This window comes from Helobdella robusta, assembly GCF_000326865.2.
Source record: "Helobdella robusta unplaced genomic scaffold HELROscaffold_21, whole genome shotgun sequence".
Classification (NCBI taxonomy): Eukaryota; Metazoa; Annelida; class Clitellata; order Rhynchobdellida; family Glossiphoniidae; genus Helobdella; species Helobdella robusta.
In genome coordinates, this window is record NW_008704124.1 from 1,213,227 (window position 1) to 1,233,442 (window position 20,216).

The window sequence follows — 20,216 nt, forward strand, 5'->3', positions numbered from 1 at the left end:
TGTCTCTTGGCGTCCTTTAGAAGGTGAGATAGTAGTTGCGTGTGTTCAGCTACACCGTCAACTTTGGGGTAGAAGCCTTTTTGGATGTTTTTATTAATGAAGTTGTTTGAATCTAAATATTTGTATATTATATTGTTTACAAATGTTGAGAAAATTTTATAGAATACTGGTTGAAGTGTTATTGGCCTGAAATTCGCTGGGTCGTTGGCGTTTCCCTTTTTGTAGATCAGTATAGTCAACCCTTTTCTCCAGCATGTAGGGATCGACGACGTTCTCCAACACTCAACCAGTAATAGATGAAGGATTGTGCGAAGTATGGGACATTTTTTGAGAATTATTATTGACATTAGATCTAGAGGACAAGGAGATGCTTTCGACTTGCATTTCTTGATTATTGAGAATATTTCATTGTACGTAGGAGGATTGGTATTGCAGGCAATTGAAGGGATCGTTAGAGGTTCGATCCAATTTGGAAGGCGATATTTATTGTGAAATGGGTCTTTTAAAATTTTGTTGAAAAATTTGTTAGCTTCTTCGACGCTAAACAGTGGTGACAGAGCGGTTGTCGGATTTAGTAATTTTTCACACGTTGCCCAGAATTTTTGTTTTAATTGGCTTGTGATATTGACTGTTTTTTCAGCTTTTATCGCTTTTGCTGATGATGTTTTTGATCTAATATGACGTCAAAATTGTGGTTGTTACGGCCTAGCAGCTTTAATTGTTTCAATTCTGACTTTAGTTTGTTGATTGGTTTATCGAGTGTTGTTATTGAGCTTGATTTTTGATTAAGAGTGCCGTAGTTTGATGCGAAATAATTGTATATTAGTGTTTGTAGAGTGGTAGTGAAGTTATTGATGTCAGTAATGTTTGGCAGTGTTGCTATTTGAGAGTGGAAATATGCATTGGCTTCAAGCCAATGAGTTGTTGTTCTGGGTAGTTTTATCCCTGGGAGTGGTGTATTGTTCGTGATGTTGTTTGCCGGTGGCGATGATGTTGGCGGTGACGTTGATGTTGACGGCGGTGGAGATTCTTTCTGTTGCATTGGAGATGACGTCAATTTGGAATCCGCTTCTGGAGATTTGGAGATTTTCTCAAATTTTGCAAGTCCTTGAATGATTTGCATGATCGTTGGTGCATTCGCAAACCTTTTCTCCCTTTACATCGTCTACCACAGCAACAAGTTGTTAAATTGTTATCAGTATCAACGGCAATATTATTATTTAAATTATCGGCCAGTAAATTTGGAGAAATTATGATATTGTCACCTGTTTGTAAACGTGCATTATTGTAATTGTTACTGTTTGCAGTAGATTTTGTACAACGCCAGGAGTGGCTTCCGAGTTTAACAAAATCTCTAAAGCAATATGGGCATTTTGCAGCATTTATTATTAAAATTAAGTTAAAAATTATAATTCAATTTAATAGATATTTAGAGTTAGGAAAAATTAATATCATTTAATATCAATAATAATAATAACGATGACCATAATGGTGATGACGATGGTGATGAAGAAGAAGATGATGATGATACGAATGTGTATATGATACTCAGGTTGATAGTGATGGTGAGGATGATGATGGGAGAGTGGATGTGGATTGCGATGAGACGATGACGTCCAAAATAAAAGAAATGATTAATGGAGATGGTGAGGATGATGATGAGGAGGAGGAGGAGGAGGAAGGGGAAATGGTGAAAAGATGATTATAAAGACGGCGGGAAGGATGATGCATGGAGCATGTATGACAACAAATTGCAGACAAGTAATTACATGTTTGTTCAAACAAGATTAGCAGCACACTCGAGGTTGTGTTTGTATTTGCGCGTGTGTGCACGTGTGTGCGCGTGTGTGCGCGTATTCGCATGTGCGTTTACAAGTGTGTGTGTGTGTGTGTGTGTGTGTGTGTGTGTGTGTGTGTGTGTGTGTGTGTGTGTGTGTGCGTATACAAATGTGTATGTGTGTATAAGTCTGCGTGCATGTAGGTTTATGTATATAAGTGTAGTGATTAGAAGTTTGTATATAAGTGTGTGTGTGTGTGTGTGTGTGTGTATAAAATCATAAATTTGACTATACCTGATGTTTATTTACTAGATTTTTCATTTTGAGATACACCAGATGTTGTGTTGAATAAAATAACTCTGCTTGCAAGAAGGTTGCAAACATTTTATTGATTCCCTCGCTACATTAATAAACTGCTAATTAATTTTCTTGAGTGTGTTATCAACTGAAAGCAATGATTCAATTGGATTGTTCTCGTGACCTTAATTATCATTTCAACGATACTATTCGGAAAGGAATTCGCTTGCACTAACTTCTAAAAAAAATTACATTTTTGTTTTTTACCATCATTTGCCAATCACTGGATGTTAACTGCCCAAAGGTTTTGAAGCACCAGAAACAGTTTCAACATAGGCACGAAGTAAATGAACCACGATGATTGCTGACGATTTATTTAAGATCAGTTAATAGTGCCAGATGAAAACAAAATTGAAAAAAAATTTATGATGGACGAAATGTTTGGGATGATTGGTTGATGTGAATTCGTAGCAATTCAGTGTTGATGCATGATGATCAACTTGATGTAGATCGCAGTTTTACATGAATTTATTATTTTAAATTTATTTTTCCGATGATGACCGTACAATAATTACTGTCAATAAAACTGCTACCGAAAATTTTGAATATTTGATAATTATATTTGAAAATTAAAAAACATAGCGGACTAGTTTTGAATTTAGAAATCATAGGCAGAAAAACTGGATAGGCCTAATAATGTAGGGATAATATAAGTCCGGAAAATGTAGGGATAATATGAGTCCGGATTGTGGAGTTAACTATGTTGTATGGTGATTTTTTTATACTGTAAAAAAATTTTTACTGGTCATGAATCGGGAATATTAGATGCCTATTTGCGTCAAACAGTTAAATCTGTACCATAAGATAAATATGGATTATGATTGTTAGATTTGACAATATAACCTCATCCAGCAAATTAAATTAATAAGTTGTTACATTCTTTATACCTCACATTCCAGAACAATAAATTTTAAATTTGAAACATTTGGCCGAAAAAACAATTATCGCAAAAACATTTTCAGCGATAAACTTATTTAGAAAAAAAATTAAAAGAAAAACTTGAAGAACGTTAATTAGATAATAATAATTGTGTTATGGCAGCTCGTATGAATATTTTTTTCATCAGCAGGTATAGATGTTTAATTAAGAATTTTAAGATGGCTGGAACATGTGTGGTCGCAAACGTCTTACGTTGGAAGAGATTTCCAAACGAGTTCATCTAATTCGTCCACCCCACCCATTCATTCGTTCATTCGTTCGTTCGTTCATTCATTCATTCATTCATTCATTCATTCATTCATTCATTCATTCATTCATTCATTCATTCATTCATTCATTCATTCATTCATTCAACTTTACCAAAAGGTTTTTGTCGTCATCATCATCATCATATCATTATATATTATTAACTCCGCAATTTAACAGTACATCAACGTTATCACTTATAATTAACATAATCACGATGTCATTGTCTTTAATCATTTTTGGTAAAAAATTACCATCATCGTCGTCACCATCACGCTCACCATAATCACCACATCATCATCGCCTTCATCATCGTCGTTATCATCACCACATCATCATCATCATCATCCTATTCACCTGATGCCTCTCTTGGTCGGCAAGCAGTCTGCCGAGGTTGTAGAGGGCAGATATCTTCGTCTGCTCGTGCAGGCGGGGGTCCTTCAGGCCGTACGTGTCAATCTCACTGCAGTGTCTGTAGACCTGAAAAGGATTGAATATGAATCAATCAATCAATCAATCAATCAATCAATCAATCAATCAATCAATCAGTCAGTCAGTCAATGAATGAATGAATGAATGAATGAATGAATGAATGAATGAATGAATGAATGAATGAATGAATGAATGAATGAATGAATGAATGAATGAATGAATGAATGAATGAATGAATGAATGAATGAATGAATGAATGAATGAATGAATCAATCAATCAATCAATCAATCAATCAATCAATCAATCAATCAATCGATCGATCGATCGATCGATCGATCGATCGATCGATCGATCAATGATAAATTAAACATAAGTATATAAATTGGATAAATAATGAAATGCCCTGTCTCACCGCAATTAACACGCAAGAATCTGTCTGACTCGATTACCGTTTACCAAAATCCTTCATACTTTCACACATTTGAGTTGAACATGTAAATTTTACAAAATTCGCGACAGGAAATATAGATTGGAAATAAGTAAATATGAAGTGAGGAACGACACGTAAGAAGTCGCAAGTTTATCGGAGCTGAATTAAAGTGATTCACATCGTATGGTGAATGTTTCTCTTGACATGTGGCCAATTTTTAAAGTGACTTAAACGTAGTCTTGAAAAGATTATTTTCATTGGAATACTTTCAACATTTTCGTTTTCGTCACACTTATCTATTTAGGGATCTAGCAAAGGCTCAGTTGGAACTTATGACGAATAGTTAAAAATAAAGTAAATTAGATTTATGCAGTGATGTGCACATTTTAAAAAAATATTCCATTTTTGTATGCAGCCAGTGCAAGGAAACAAGATATAGAGATAGCTGAAAGATGATACGAGAAACGCGAGCAACTAAACGAGCTGGAGAGTTGAAAGCAGCTTCAGTTGATGGATGATAGTTCAGAGTACCAGGAAGAAGACCAAATAGGGGAAGAGTGAGACCGCCAAAAAATGTTTTGAGTATTTTAATTCTACGCAGAGGAAAATAAAAATTTTTAGCAAAATTGTAAAAAAAGATTTGCTACAATCAAAAATAAAACCAAAGCAATTAAAATATTTAAAAAAATCAGAAGTTTGTGTGGGTCAGTTGGGGAGAATATCAAAAGTAAAATAGTAATAGATCCATGTAATGATTCTAATAGGACATAGAAGGAAACATATAATTAACCGACCAAAAACTTCATTTACATTAGCGGGGATCAAATATGCATTAATGCATGAATCATCAATATATGTAGTTGACTAGTAAAGTGAAAGCTGCTAAGTAGTACAGAAGTATAATGTAAAAAGAGAAGATGGTATGTGTGCGTGCGTGCGTGTGTGTGTGTGTGTGTGCGTGCGTGTGTGGTCATCATGAAACAACAATGTCGGTCACCATGACAACTCTTCAACATTATGAAAGGCCCTTCACAGCGCGCACTCAATCATTCATAACATAATTATGTTGGAAGCAGCAGTATGAACAAACTCGAATTAATAATTGTCTATATATCATCATCTTCTTCACGAACGAACAACGACACTCTCATCACCTTCATCATCGTTATCATTTTTTAGAAACCATCGACACCACCAACGTCATCAGCAGCAGTATCCCACCTGTTCAGCCTCCTTGAATTTTCCTAGAGTCGTCATAATGATGCCCAGATTTAAATGGGCCACTTTGAATAAAAATTAATTTCATAATTAATTAATCATTAAAATTTGTTAACAATCATTTTGAATTAGTATACCAAATATTAATTTTATTATATTTTAATTTTTTGAAAAATATCGAAAATGAAACCATCTGAAAAAAAAAATAATTTTTTATTTCTCCTACATTCGGTTGTCACCTAGCAGCTTATTTCGGCACAGTAAAGAGTTAATTTTTTCTACTTCCTTAGCAATAAGTATCTAATATTGAAAAAATTGCAATCGCATGCACCCAACATAATTTTCCGCACATTTCGATACAAACGCGTTGGATATTGGCCAACCATCCTCTAACTAAGAGAGCAGTGACACGACTGACGCTGAAAACTTATAGAACACATTAACATATATTAATATTGAAATTAATTTCAGTCTATCGTAAACTTGGTAATGTATTTTCTAAATTAAACAATCAAGAGCCATCTAATAATATAATAATAATAACAATATTAATAATGATAATAATAACAATAATATTAATAACACTTTTTTAATTGTTAAGAAATGAATTTTTTCTGGAAGGCTTTATTTAATTTTATCAATTTAATAGTTTTTAAAAATAATTAATAGAAAAATAGAGATTTATCAATTCATTTCTATGGGAAAAATAGTAATAATCACTGATGCGTTTTGTTCTCAAGCCATCCATCAATACATCCATCCATTCCTTCATTCAACTAATCCATCTCTCCCATGCATTCATTCAAACTCGGCAGCATCAATCATCTTCTATCAGACGTACGTACAATCAGAAGAATTTTCAACGAAATATTTTTATTTCAAATAAAATTCAGCCATACAAATTTTTCAGAATTCCTAAGTTAAATGTTAACAAAATCAACTTGCAAAAATTCTTCAGTGTGTGTTATTTTAATTTTGAACATTATATATATACAGCTTTTTGTTGACTTTTAATGCTATTTTGATATGGGCATATATAACTTTCTTTTAAGCCCATTATTTATATATATATATATATATATATATATATATATATATATATATATATATATATATATATATTCCATTACTTTATTTACTTTACTTTAAAAGTTTTGAAACTTAAATTCAAACATTGTTGTCTGTTGTTGTTTTTGTTTTTTTAATACCAAAGTCATCCTTGCATTATTTTTCAAAATTTCCAAACTCAGGCACCTTACCTTCTTTCCAGAAAAATCTAATTCAGAGATTTAGGCACGTGCGGTAGTTTGGCATGTACCTCTTGACAAGAAGGTGCATTCATTTACATATTTTAAATACGTTACATCTATGTTTATACATACATACATGCATACATACATACATACATACATACATACATACATACATACATACATACATACATACATACATACATACATACATACATGCATGCATATTGCATTTCACATTGAAATTTATTAATGAAACATGAATAAGCGTAAATAAATTATATATATATATATATATATATATATATTAAATAAATTATATATATATAATAATTTTATTTGTATGTATATATATTTATAGGCAAGCAGCTACAGATTCACGTTTCATGATGAGATAAAGACCAGCAATCTAGCAAGCATGAGGAACGTTGAAATGGACATTATCAACAACACGTCCTCGCTAAGAAAAAAAAATCATTGCGTCTTCCCATCCTACATATCAAACACGTACTTATTAATATGTTCATCTGTTTGTTTGATCGCTCACTCACTCACTCACTCACAAACACTCATTTCTCTCATCAATCACTTACCTATTATACACACACAAACCCAGAGATCTATTGTGAAAGTTGTAGGTGAAGGCTGTGGCTCTGAAAGTGAAGTTGATGACCTTTTTTAATCTCACCACACAATTTCATTGAAACATTTCTCGTCATATACATTTGTCCCATTTTTGATTAATTTACCCAGTTCCTAGTTTTGTGGTTCTCACAATTTTTGTGACCCTGGGTGCCCCTCTTGTGCCCCTTACTCTGGGAGGCCCTGCACCTTTTCTTCATTTCCATACACTCACACATTCGCTCAATTTTTCAATCACTCATCCAGTCACTCAGTCATTTTCACTCTATTCCAATGCAACCATCACATCAACACTACATTATATATATATATATATACATATATATATATATAACATTCAACAAACATCCATATAAAAAATGTTATGAAGCTCTCAAGTCCGAATGCACAAAAAATTTCATAAAACCATCATCGAGAACTTTGAACTTGAATTAGTAAGTGGAGATTGAGTTTTCATTTTCATCAAATGTTATTCATGAATACGTTGACTCATGATTATAATAGAAATATCAACAAATAAAATTGGTTTAACTAAATAAATTGCATATTAAAATGTTTAAAAACTTGAAAAAGTTGAAAAGATATCTAATAAAAATCACAAAACAAATTTAAAATAACAACAAAGTATGTGTGATCAAAAAGCTCGTTTCACGCAACGCTGATCATCTCCATAAACATGTCAACCTTGAAAAAGATTTAGTTTAAGCAGAAAATTGAAATCTAGAGTCGGGTGCCTAACTTTTTTTTTCTTCATACTCAAACATTTTTTTCGTTTAGAGGCCGACAGGTTCGCAATTATGTGGCATCTACGATTGCATGTTTTGGCTTCGGTTGCTTCGGAAGATTTAATTTACATTTCAACAAAACTTGTGTTAGGATTATTCTGTTCATGTTAGTTGAATTTATTTAAAACAAAAAACATCAAAAGAGCAGACCAAATAATAAATAATATGAATATAAATATTTATACGTCGCCATGCCACAGAAACGCAGATAACAAGTAACGTTCAATAAGTGGCGGATTTGGTAATTTTTTGATAAGTTATCCAGCATTTTATGTTTAATTAGCTCTAGATGCTGTACATTACAATAAAAAGCACAGTTTCAAATTGCAAACTTTAAGAAAATTGCTAGATGAGCAAAATAAAAGTAAAAAGATTGTCAATTTTTTTTTTCAATTTTGCACCTTTCCATTCAAAGTAGTCTGGACTGGCCCTTGCGTTAAATTAACATCAAATAATTAACATAAAACACCAAATAACTAACATAAATATTAAATAATCAACATAAATATCAAATAATTAACTTAGAACATAAAATAGATTAACATAAAACCTGCAAAAAATTTAGATCCCATCCGGTTTATTTATAATTTTTTCCAGTATGTTAAACAAAAGTGAGGACAATTTTTGTACAATCAGGTTGAAATATTTCCAAACATTATAAAAGTTCTTTAAATCTTTAAAGGTTTTAAATATCAACAAAAACGTTTCAAAAATTGAAACTGATAGATCAAAACTTTACAAATGATAACTATACAATTTACCATTGAAAACAAATTTTTAATTCATTTCAAATTGTAATTCGGTTAAGAAAAAGTAATTTTCAAATAAATGGTTGTGTGAGACAAACTTGTTAGCTTGGGTCGGCACTGTATGGCCATCTCGTAACTTTTCTTTGCTTCCATGTACCGCTTCTGTTCCTGGTACAAAATGCCTCTGTGTTTTATGGAAATAAATAAATGAATAAAATGATGGATAGATGGATGAACGAATAAATGAATGAATGAATAAATAAACAAACTGCATCAACAAGAAGCCCGCAATGCCTGTAAATATTCACGTAAAACAGTGCAACACACACATTTCGTGTGATGGTTTGGAATCTCTCTGCAATTGAATGCGGTCACTGCAACAGCAGTGCCACGTACTTCACCGAGACACACCACCGCACCGATCAGTGTTATTATTATTATTATGAACATTGTTATTATTATTTATTCTTTCTAACTGTCTTGTTCTTTGTTTATTTGTATGTATAATTCTTCCCCATGGAAAAGCAAGCACCAATATCTATCCACACACCAACAAAAACAAATGCATTCTAAAACACAATTGTTTATACAAACAAACTTACAGCCATCCATACCAACACAGTGCATAGATGGTTGTAAGTTAAAAACATACCAAACATTCAAACACACAGCTTGTAAACATACGAAACATTCAAACACAGAGCATACAAACATAGAGAAAATTCATGGATGGTACCCCCAAACATACAGGACATTCATGAATGGTACATACAAACATACAAAACATTCCTCCATGGTACGTACAAACATAGAAACTTTTATGGATGGTGCATACAAACATACAAAACATTCATGCATGGGCACAAGCATCGAAAGATGTGCAGAACATTTATGCAATGGGCATTCAGCGCACACTGCATACTTGCCCCCAATAACATTCATCTTTTTAACTTTCATTCAATGTTTCTCACACGACGAACAGAAGCTCACGTCCCAGCATAATAATAAGCGGTTAATAATAATAATAATAAGAAGCTTAATAAGCGGTTAACTGCACGTGATCATTAACATTCCTCTAATAAAACAAAGTGTGATAATTTCTACTAAATATTTCTGAATATTTTGAAATATATTCAAATTATTTCAGTTGACACTTTCGAAAAACGAGAGGCCATGCTATTTCAAAAAAATTGTACAACTAATTAGATGAAGATGATTTCGGGTTAACACTAATACGATGAGTATTATAATAGTTATTACATCCTAATAACTATAAACAACTCGTTTTTTAACTCATTTACATACTAATGATGATAATGATGACGATGACGATGATGAAAATGATGATATATTTAGATGCAACTTGCACTGCACTTTTTCTTTATGTATAAAAAAAAGAAATTTAGAAGAAAGGTATCGCAAACTGATGATGACGATGAAGAAAAAGATGAAGATGAGGATGATGAAAAGAAGATGTAAGGTGTTCGTCGCATAGGTACCCCGAATGAATATTTCTTTGAAGTCTTCATCCGTCCAACGCAGCATAAAATTGAAAATTGCATTGTCAGATGAACCGGAAAACGAGAAAATGCATTTCTGCTTTGAAGGATTTTGAGTATTATTTTACAGAAATAGAAATATTTTGTAATTGTTAGAAAAAAATAATTTTATTATAAATAAAATTATCTTGTAAAAATAGGAAAAATATTTGAATGAACAAAATGTTTGAATGTTACAAAATACAGAGTGTGACTAACAATTGGACAATTACATTCCTTTATTAATTATTCTATTATTTATTTTATTTATCCAGTCATTTATTTGTTCGTTCGTTTAATCACACACTCACTCACTCACTCACTCACTCACTCACTCACTCACTCACTCACTCACTCACTCACTCACTCACTCACTCACTCACTCACTCACTCACTCACTCACTCACTCACTCACTCACTCACTCACTCACCCAACTCACTCACTCCATTCATTTATTTATTCATTCATTTGGAAAGTATCTTTTTGTTGATTCAAAAGTGAAAAATGAAATTTGAAAGAAAACCGGGCAATATTTCACTCACGTTCGCCTTGCAGCCCGCCCGCCAGTGCATATCAACTGCCATCGCGCCTAACAAAACAACACGAAACAAAATGAATGGAACAAAACGAAACAAGACAAACAAAACAATATACAGAAGGAAGGATAGCAAAAATACAAACAAAACGAAGCAAGAAAAAGAAAACAAGAGAATGCAGCACTCTTGTATCCATCCATCCATCCATCCATCCATCCATCGAACTTTCTTAGAATTAATTTTCATTACAATTGCCACTTTTTGTGAATTTCAATGAAAAAAAAGCAAGAACAAAAATCATTGAATGATTCTTTATATATTGTATTAGCAGCAGGTAGTTAGTGAAGGTTTCAACAAACGAACGTAATCTAAACTTTGTTATTCATTCAACTTTTTTTCATGGAGTACAAAGAATAAACGTGATACATTGTTTATGTTAATGTATTTATCTTTAAAATATTTTCAAAGTTTTATAAAAGTTGCATTAATTTGAAATAATAAGGATATAAACCGTACCAAGTTTCTAATCTGTTTACACTCAGCTGAAGGTTCGACAGTCCAACCAGACCAATATTTATTTCAAACAGAATTCAACGCCTTGTCTTGTTGCTGTTTGTATAGTTGTACCATTTACAATTTTCACGTGACTTCCAAACAATACAAAAATGAATTTGCATGTTGTTTTTGCAGAACAGTACTAAGATGAAATGAAAGTTTAACTAGTATATGTTCTGTTGATTGCCAACCGTTGTTTCAAATGATCTTTTTATTTAAACCAAAAATAAAATTAACAAATTTTAAAAAGACATTACATCAAACTCTTATTTGTTTTAGGTGTAGAAAAATCATTTTTTACTGATACAATTTAAATTATTCAATATAATTACTGTACATAAGAAGAAACATTGAAACCATGTTGAACGATATGCTGCTGTATATAAAAGGATGGATAAACCTCAACAAAAAGCGATGCAGCAAAATCAATGTTAACTCGTATCTACAGTATTCCGTATGCTTATTCATATAACGAAATAATGTGCCAGCAGAAAGCGAGCTTCTTTTTAAACGTGTCATAAATCTTGCTTTTTATGACGCAACAAGCCTTTGTAAGTGTAATGGAATGAGACCGGAACAAATGGATTATATGGATAAAACTGGAATGTGCACAACACGTACGTGTGTATGTTTGTGTGTGTGTGTGTGTGTATGTACGTATGTATGTGTTGTGTGTGTGCATACACGAAGATATGTATTCATTTGCGTCTCATCGCAAATATGTCGACAACCTACGCACTCCCCACGCTTATAACGGAACGTACAGATGGCTAGCAACCACATTCCTCCAATGCGTAAAAACAATTAACACATAATGTACGCCGAGGTATGTCTCTTCAAATAATGTGTTTCTCAACATTTGTATGTATGCACAGATTGAATGGGGAGGATATTGTGCTTAATGTCTAACAAATTCACACAACAGTACTTTTTTAGAATGTTCTCTTGAATAGATTCATCAAGTTTGGTTGTTTTTCCACGATGCTAAGAAATTTTGCCTATTTTATAGTCTGACGGTTGCTCGTTTCAAAACGTGTTGCCCTGCTGTTCAACTGGAATATGACGCAGAATTTTTGCATAGTTTAATAAACGTGCCAGGAAAGTCATCATTTGCGATTTGAAGTTTTAAATTAAATTGTAAAATTAAATATTACTAATTAAGACATAAATAAGTTACACTCGAAATCAAACAAATACTGAAATTTTTTTAAAACATAGGAAAAGTTTGATACGAACAGGTTGTAGTGCACGTCGGCCATGTTACTCCGGTGCAGCAGCGCCGTCTTGTAGGCTCTCTCTGCTTCTTCAGCTCGTCCCTGGCCGTTCAAAACGTTGGCGAGGTTGCCCCAAGCTGGTCACGTGATCAAATTTTTAATCATTCAATTGTTTGTTCATTGTTCAAATGCTGATGTTATGACAAAGTAAAGTTTTTGAGATTCAGAATATTCAAAAAAATATTTCATATTAATTTAATTAAAATGGAACAGTGCATATTTGTTGCGATAGTTTGGCATGTAGACAAGCTGAAATTAAATATTGAAAAAAGACAATGAATATGAGTTTGTGTGTTTGTATGCGTGTGCTTGTGAGTGTGTGTGTTTTGTTTGTTTGTTTGTGTGTGTGTTTGTGTGGCGTGTATGTGGATGTGTGCGCGTGTATAAGAATATAAAAATATTTTTATAAACTTAATTTCTCCAGGAAGTTTGTGAGGCAACGAGCTCAAAAGTTGAACATAAAAATCTGCTGTCCCAATCAATTAATAATGTTCAATGTGTAAAATGTCGATAATTTAATGACTACCTTATCAGAAGTTAATGAAGTTAGTAGATATCATTATAAATAATTGCAATAAAAGTTATGGTCACTACCATTAAAGAAAATAATTTTTAATTGAATAAAAAACTCAAGCGAAACCTTTCATTGTTAAATTGATTTGTAATTGCTGCTGTTGCATGTGTTTATCTTTTTTTATTATAAACGCTAGTTTTGGACGACATTTGAAGTTTTAGGACGTTAAATTGAATTGAATTAATTCACTAATTTAACTTTGTGAATTGGTTAATTTGTTAAAACATAAACGTATTAGTAATAAAATCATTACCGTTCAATTTAAAAATCGTTAGTTTGAAAATTTTTGCGTAAATTCTCGACTAGGATAGAGAATCAACCCTCCTCAAAAAGACAAATGTTTGGAGTGCTATAAAGTGGTCCATTCAAAGGATAATTTAAGAAGCACCGTTTGTAAAAGTGCAAGTCATGTGAAGTGCTTCTAAGAAGCCTCGGAAGAATTGATTGGCGATGTGATGAAGGTTTTTTTTGGTCCTGCGATAGTTGTTTACGTGTTTTGGAAAATGTAAACAAGCATAAGGAAGGTAAAGAAAAACATCAAGTTTTTGAGAAAAAAAAATCACCGAGTAAAAAGAGGTCAGATGTATTATGACAAAAGTAGAGAACACAGAAGGTCTTAGTTACAGGTCTGAATGATAAAAAAAAGTCAATAGACGGGCTTCAACACGAGATGAAGACTACTTGGACTGACATAGTGAAAAAGAAGATAAAAACGCTGACAATGTCCAAAACAAATTTAAGATTGAAAAAACTAAAAGCGATGAGAATCAATAAGCCCAAAATATGATATTGTTCAGGTTATATGGAGAAGAAAATGTTAACATCATTAAAAATATGGATGCAGACAAGAATAAAATTGTAGAAAATTATATATATATATATATATATATATATATATATATTATCAAACATTTATCTAGGGCTAGTTAAAAAAATTCAAAAGCGCCATCAAACATTAGATCACCATAACAATAAGCATGGCCCACATAAGAATAAAAATTTCTCCATAGGCAATATATATATATATATATATATATATATATATATATATATATATATATATATATATATATGGATATATAAAATATGTATATATTTATGTAATGTTAAAAAATCTTTGTAATGGGAAAATTCAAACAATGTATGTTTGCAGAGTTTAACGAACGAAACTCAGGTATGTTTTGTTTATAACACCTGTAGTGTTACAAATGTCACCTGTCTACCCACCTACCTCTCTGTTCATTCCAGTTACGATTACTTGGTTATGTAACTGAATTTGAAATAATTTGTTAGTTTTAGAACTGCATCGCTAAAAAAAGTTGGAAAAGTGAAAACTATCTGATGATGTTATGAAGAACATAGCCCAATTAGATCCTTCTTCATGGTTTTGAACAACAATTTCAATTCAACATTCCCATCAATGCATGTCTTGAGCTAGCCAGTCATAATATGTACAACTAATATATAGGTTACAAATGAAATAACTATTTACTCACTTTTTATTTGGTTGTTGTATGCAATATGAATATTCAGTTTTTTTTACAACTAATCTTCTTTGATGAGATAATGACAGCATATTCACATTTAAAACGAAAATCGCACTCATTAATGCACACCAAAGATTAAAAATGTCAGCCTACGTTAGCAGCATCACCGTAGATACCAACATCATCAACTCACTCACATCATCATCATCACTAACATCACTATCTTATAGTCACATTCATATGACACTCATTGACACCATCTGACAATTCAATGATGAATTGGTGCAAACACGTGATTTATCTGCTCTTTGTTATAACTTCCTTGTCAAGAGGTCGCTATTCATATAGGTGCCTTTCATGGCAAATTCTTTTTCTATTTCACAACTGTTATTAAATGACAAAAATTTCTAGAAGCTGCTGAACATTTTTTGTGAGCCTCCTTAGACGCCAGCTTTTTTTCAAATAATTTAAAACTTCCACAAAAATTTTTCAAATATAAATAAAGCATAATTTTTAAAAATTTAAATTGTGTTTTTTTCAATGGAAACAAAATGTAATTTTTATTTTGTAAAATACGATTTACAACGAATAGCGTAAAAAAATAATTTGAAACTGTGCGGTCATAAGATCACACTAGCACATGTGATCATATTTTTTATAAACTGAAGAGTTATAACGATTCCCGAGCAAAAATAAAAGATGCATTTAAGTTTGTTTGCACACTTAGGAATTGAATGATAAATATTGGTCCTACGTGCACCAACACATAAATTATATATCTGTTTGCATCATGCGCACATGGTACACACCAACAAACACACATGTTTGTGTATGTGCGTACGCGTGTGTATTCAAACATATCGTTGTTTGTTTGTATGTATGTATGAGTAGATGTGCTATTGCCGAATGGGTGCACAACGCACTCACAGACACATTCTCGTAGATACATTTAAAAAATTGTTTTAAATTGTTGTTGTTGAAGTTTTTTAATAAGTCATATAACCTTCTTAATTTCATATCTTAAAATAAAAATTCAACTTGACTGTTGTTTGTAAACTCCTCGTTAATTACTTCCTGTTGCTAGCCAACGAAACAAACGCAAGTCTACCGCGATGTTTTAAATGTTTTGAAATATTTGGCGCCTCATCAAATAATTTTTGTATATTTTCATCAATAATGAGCGAAGCTGTCGAAACATTGACAAATTGATGCAGACGCACACAGCGGTATGCATGAATCCGCTTTCACTCATAACTATATGCATCTCCATTTCAGTAAACAATTTCGTTGGCGCTCTTATCATCAGTCATCGTTTCTGTGTGTCGTGTCCTCGTCATCAACTCTATGCTATTGTGATAATATATTTTTAAGCAATTAGGCCTACTGCAAACAAATTTTGTGAAATGTTTTATTTTTGCACTTTTTTGAGGTTCTGCTGATAAAATGAATAATGTGATTCAATCGTATAACTTTTGTTATTCTAAGAATTTTAATTACTTCAGAGCATTACTTGCAAGGAGGAGGAGCGTAAATCTCTTCCTACGTGCCTCGCGGAGCGTTTTCAAACATCGAGAAAGAAAAACACTTAACGACTTTTGAAAAATGCAAAGCTAAAATGTTTAGTCAGGAAGTATGCAAATAAATTTCTCACCGACGTTAAAACGCTTGATTGTAAATCAGCGTTTAAAAGTTTGTTTACCTTTGGCGGGATTGACTTGAATGCCCGCTCTGTATAAGGCTTCTTCTGTCAACCAATCTTCATTCCTCTTCAAAGTCTTCAAGCAAAATGTCGCCAACATTGTAAGCACAAACGCATAAATTATCATTTTTCTGGAAATTAAATTTTTTTTAAATGTTTAGCGTATCGGAATGGTTTACTAATCATAGCTAACTTTAAATTGAAGTTGCTTTGAGGGAGAAGATTGACGAATGATATTAGGTGATTTTTAAATGTTTTCTTGAAACATCTCCAGGCTGATGAGCATTTCTTTTTTTTGTTATGTGGATTTGATTTCTTCACATCTTTTCCACAATGACATCTGGGGAAAACTTCTTCCTTGCAGCAACCATTTTCACCCACGGACGACCACCTGAGCTTACGATCAGCAGTTCTTTCGACGAGAAGGAGTAAATATTCAACGATCAGGGCAAACAACAAGCAGTATCCCAGGCTAGGCATGTAGAGAACTCTCTCTGCCACAACAAACCCAACGTAGAAAAATAAGTTGGACGCAGGGATGTACGGAAAAATAAGAAGAGACAAGGCCATTACAAAATAAACATGTTGTTCCACAGGTATCTTCGTTTTGTGACCAACATCACAAAACGTCACACATCCAGACACATTTGAATGGTTGCGTTGTCTCGTCTGACCATCTACACTGTTTTCAGGATGACTTTGTGGCGAACGTTGCTTAGAGGCGGCATCATTATGGAGATGTGAAGGTTTTATCGCGCCATTACTGAAATGGTTCTTGTCGTTTGTGACATGGAAAGTTTTATGTCTGGTTGGTTCGTGAAGCGAAGCATGACGCTGGGTCCCGTTGCACGTTGACACCAAGCTTCGTTCATTCTTGACGTTCACATTTTTCAAAATGTAGTACAGGGTAAATATTAAACAGGAATAAAATGTGAGAGTTAAAATGTTTCTAGGATCGGAATAAGATTCGATTAATTGAATGGCATCCATGGACCAGTCGAAGCTCAGCTGCCACGGATACATCAGCATCATAAAATTAAATACCGGTAGATACAGAAACGTCAACGTTCGCGTCAGCAGGTCGTCACTGTCGGCCGCTGGATTGTCAGACGCCGAAAATTCTGGAAATTTCATTCCGATGACCAACATTCTGAAAGTGACCATGAAAAGGAGAGTGAGCATATTTAGTAGGATGGATCGGATCAAAGTCCAGTTGACATTTTTCTGAAAGATGATTTGAGAAAAGTTAACAACCTACTAAAATAAGGTTTTTATTACGTGACGTATTTTAAACAACTTTAATCGGTATAGTTAAAATACTGATAAAATAATTTTTAAAAAAGTGTCCAATGAAACAAAACAATGCAAACCCTTTTAAATGCAAAAAGTTGGGAAAATTTTAATTTCTGATGTAGAAAAATATCGTATGCAAAGCAGACAGGGACCACAGTAACTCCTTGTTCCTTGCTTAACATGGAGAACAACGTGCAAATTACGTACATGAATTGATGGGCAGTTTCGTTGAACGCGGCTCGCTTCTTTTCCTCCTCTGTTGATTTTGTTTCGCAGATGTTGTTGCTGTTGCTGTTGTTATCACTGATGCTTTTGTTGTTGTTATTAATGTTTTTGCTGCTGTTGTTGTTTTTGCCGTTAGTTGATGTGACTTTTGATGAATGAGAATCTGGAAAAGGTCATTCGAATGGTGGAAGTTGTGGATTTAAAGTTCAAACTAATTCATAAAGTAATTGTTAAATAGCCATTTTACTTCTAAATAACGTTTTCCTATTTAAAATATAAAAATATTTCAATTTACGTTTAAAATTTATATTTTTAAAATTAATAACATCGTAAAACATTAGACACAATATAATGATCTTAACGAACAGCGACCGAATGTTGTTGTGGTTAAGGGTCCTGCTCTGCCCGACTGTCACCAGGTTCAAATAGAAAAAGATCACCATCTATCGCACGCATGTACGTTTTTCAAGCATGCATATGCACCAGTGCTCACAAAAATAAACTTAAATATGTGACATCGGAACAACACCACATAGCTATGACAAGACGACATCATATTAGCAACAACACCATAAAATAGCAATGATGAAAACACGAGTGATAATGAACGTGAGAAAACATGCGAATGACCACTTAGGCACGCACATGCTGGATGGGCGCCATAAGGTTGATGACCGTTCGAAGAGCTCAGTCGGTGTTGATCAATATTTCCATTGGACATGTAAGTACTTGTTTGCGATCTAATACACTCTTTTAATGAGCAGACGGTTGATGCATTGTTCTTCCACCGTGTTTGCCTTGCCTGTCTCGTCTGGCAATAACTGGGTAGTGGTGTTGTTGGATATTTTAATTGACACATGGGTTTGTGGGCAAATGTTTACTTACTGTTATATAAAAAATACATTGCGTTCATTTAAATTGAAGTTTGTGCAACATATTTTATTATAACAAAAATTTATTTAAAAAAAATATTTTCAGCAATTGTTAAGAAAAAGATACACTGATTAAAAAATTCTAATATAGAAACCTTATATAGAAATTGAACGCGAGCAAGAAGAAGAAACAAGAAAGAACATCTGCCCTGCCAACAATTCCACTGACTGCTTCAGTGTGCACAGGATGGGACGCAAACATCAACCCGGCCAGCATTGTCAATCGACTCGACGTCATCAATTTTTTTATAGTTTTAGCGTAGAGGGCTGTCGTGAGGCAGTGCAAGATGATATTGAACGAATGGAAACCAATTGGATTGAGACCCGAGATGTTGTGGTTCAACCTAAAGGTCAAAGTGCAGAGAGGTCTGTATGATTTGTGGGAGCCACTATGGGTCAGAGGTGTTCCCCAGAAGTCGTTCTTCAATAATGACCAAACGCTTGTCTCGCCCAAAACATCTGGATTCTTTTTTATTGCACGACTGTGTTAGAAGTTTAAATTTAAATTATTGAATTTGATTTAGCTGAAATAAATTAAATTTGTTTAAATATAAAACAACCACATTATTTCTATTTATAAAATAATTGATAATAATAATGTGCATTGTGTGAATTCCGATTCAAACGTTATAAAAAGATGTTTTGTGCATTCTTTAAACAAATTTTAAAGTTGAGGTTAACAAAAAATATTAAAATAAACCAAATAAATTATTTTACATACATGTAAAAATTTCGTTTCACGAAATCTCGCGCCTAAATTTAAATGACACATATTTACAATCATTATGAAAAAATTGATTTCAAACAGATAGGAATGTCTCAAACTGCTCTCTTTATTAACGCATTTTTAGTGCACAAATTTCCATATATCGCAGTTTCTCCCTAGATAGCCCGCACAAATCACTTCGTTAGCTCGTGGTGTTTTCATTTATTATTGATGAGTGTTAGCTTTATTTGTTAGGATTTACAATCCGACAGTATAAAGTAATTTGACGTATGTAATTATGTGTAATTTACGGTTAGAACAGTTGAAAGCGAGCACAACAAACATGCATGCACATGAAACTTGGCGAATGCTGACGACAATTTGGAGAACTTTAAAGTTCAAGTTGTGCAAATTTTTGACGTGGATTACATATGTCGTGCTTGTCATGTCAGTTTTGTGTTGAAGAGCTATTTTTATAACTTCTTTAAAAACTCATTTTGTTCGCAGCATTTTGCTAAAATGTTGTGAGCGTCAATTATTTTCTAATTTGAAACAATTTTTTTAACGAT

At 32.9% G+C, this 20,216-nt stretch overlaps 1 protein-coding gene across 1 annotated transcript; it reads right to left on the minus strand.

The window, feature by feature from the left end:
- Nucleotides 1-3,644: 3,644 nt before the first annotated feature.
- HELRODRAFT_78021 (hypothetical protein) lies at nucleotides 3,645-19,425 on the minus strand (the record flags this gene model as incomplete). Its single annotated transcript, XM_009018323.1, has 10 exons — nucleotides 3,645-3,800; nucleotides 5,405-5,466; nucleotides 8,926-9,011; nucleotides 12,694-12,808; nucleotides 16,492-16,622; nucleotides 16,883-17,160; nucleotides 17,281-17,715; nucleotides 17,862-17,958; nucleotides 18,759-18,830; nucleotides 19,037-19,425. Coding segments are annotated over 10 exons (1,821 nt in total), but the record flags the coding sequence as incomplete, so codon positions are not given.
- Nucleotides 19,426-20,216: the final 791 nt, after the last annotated feature.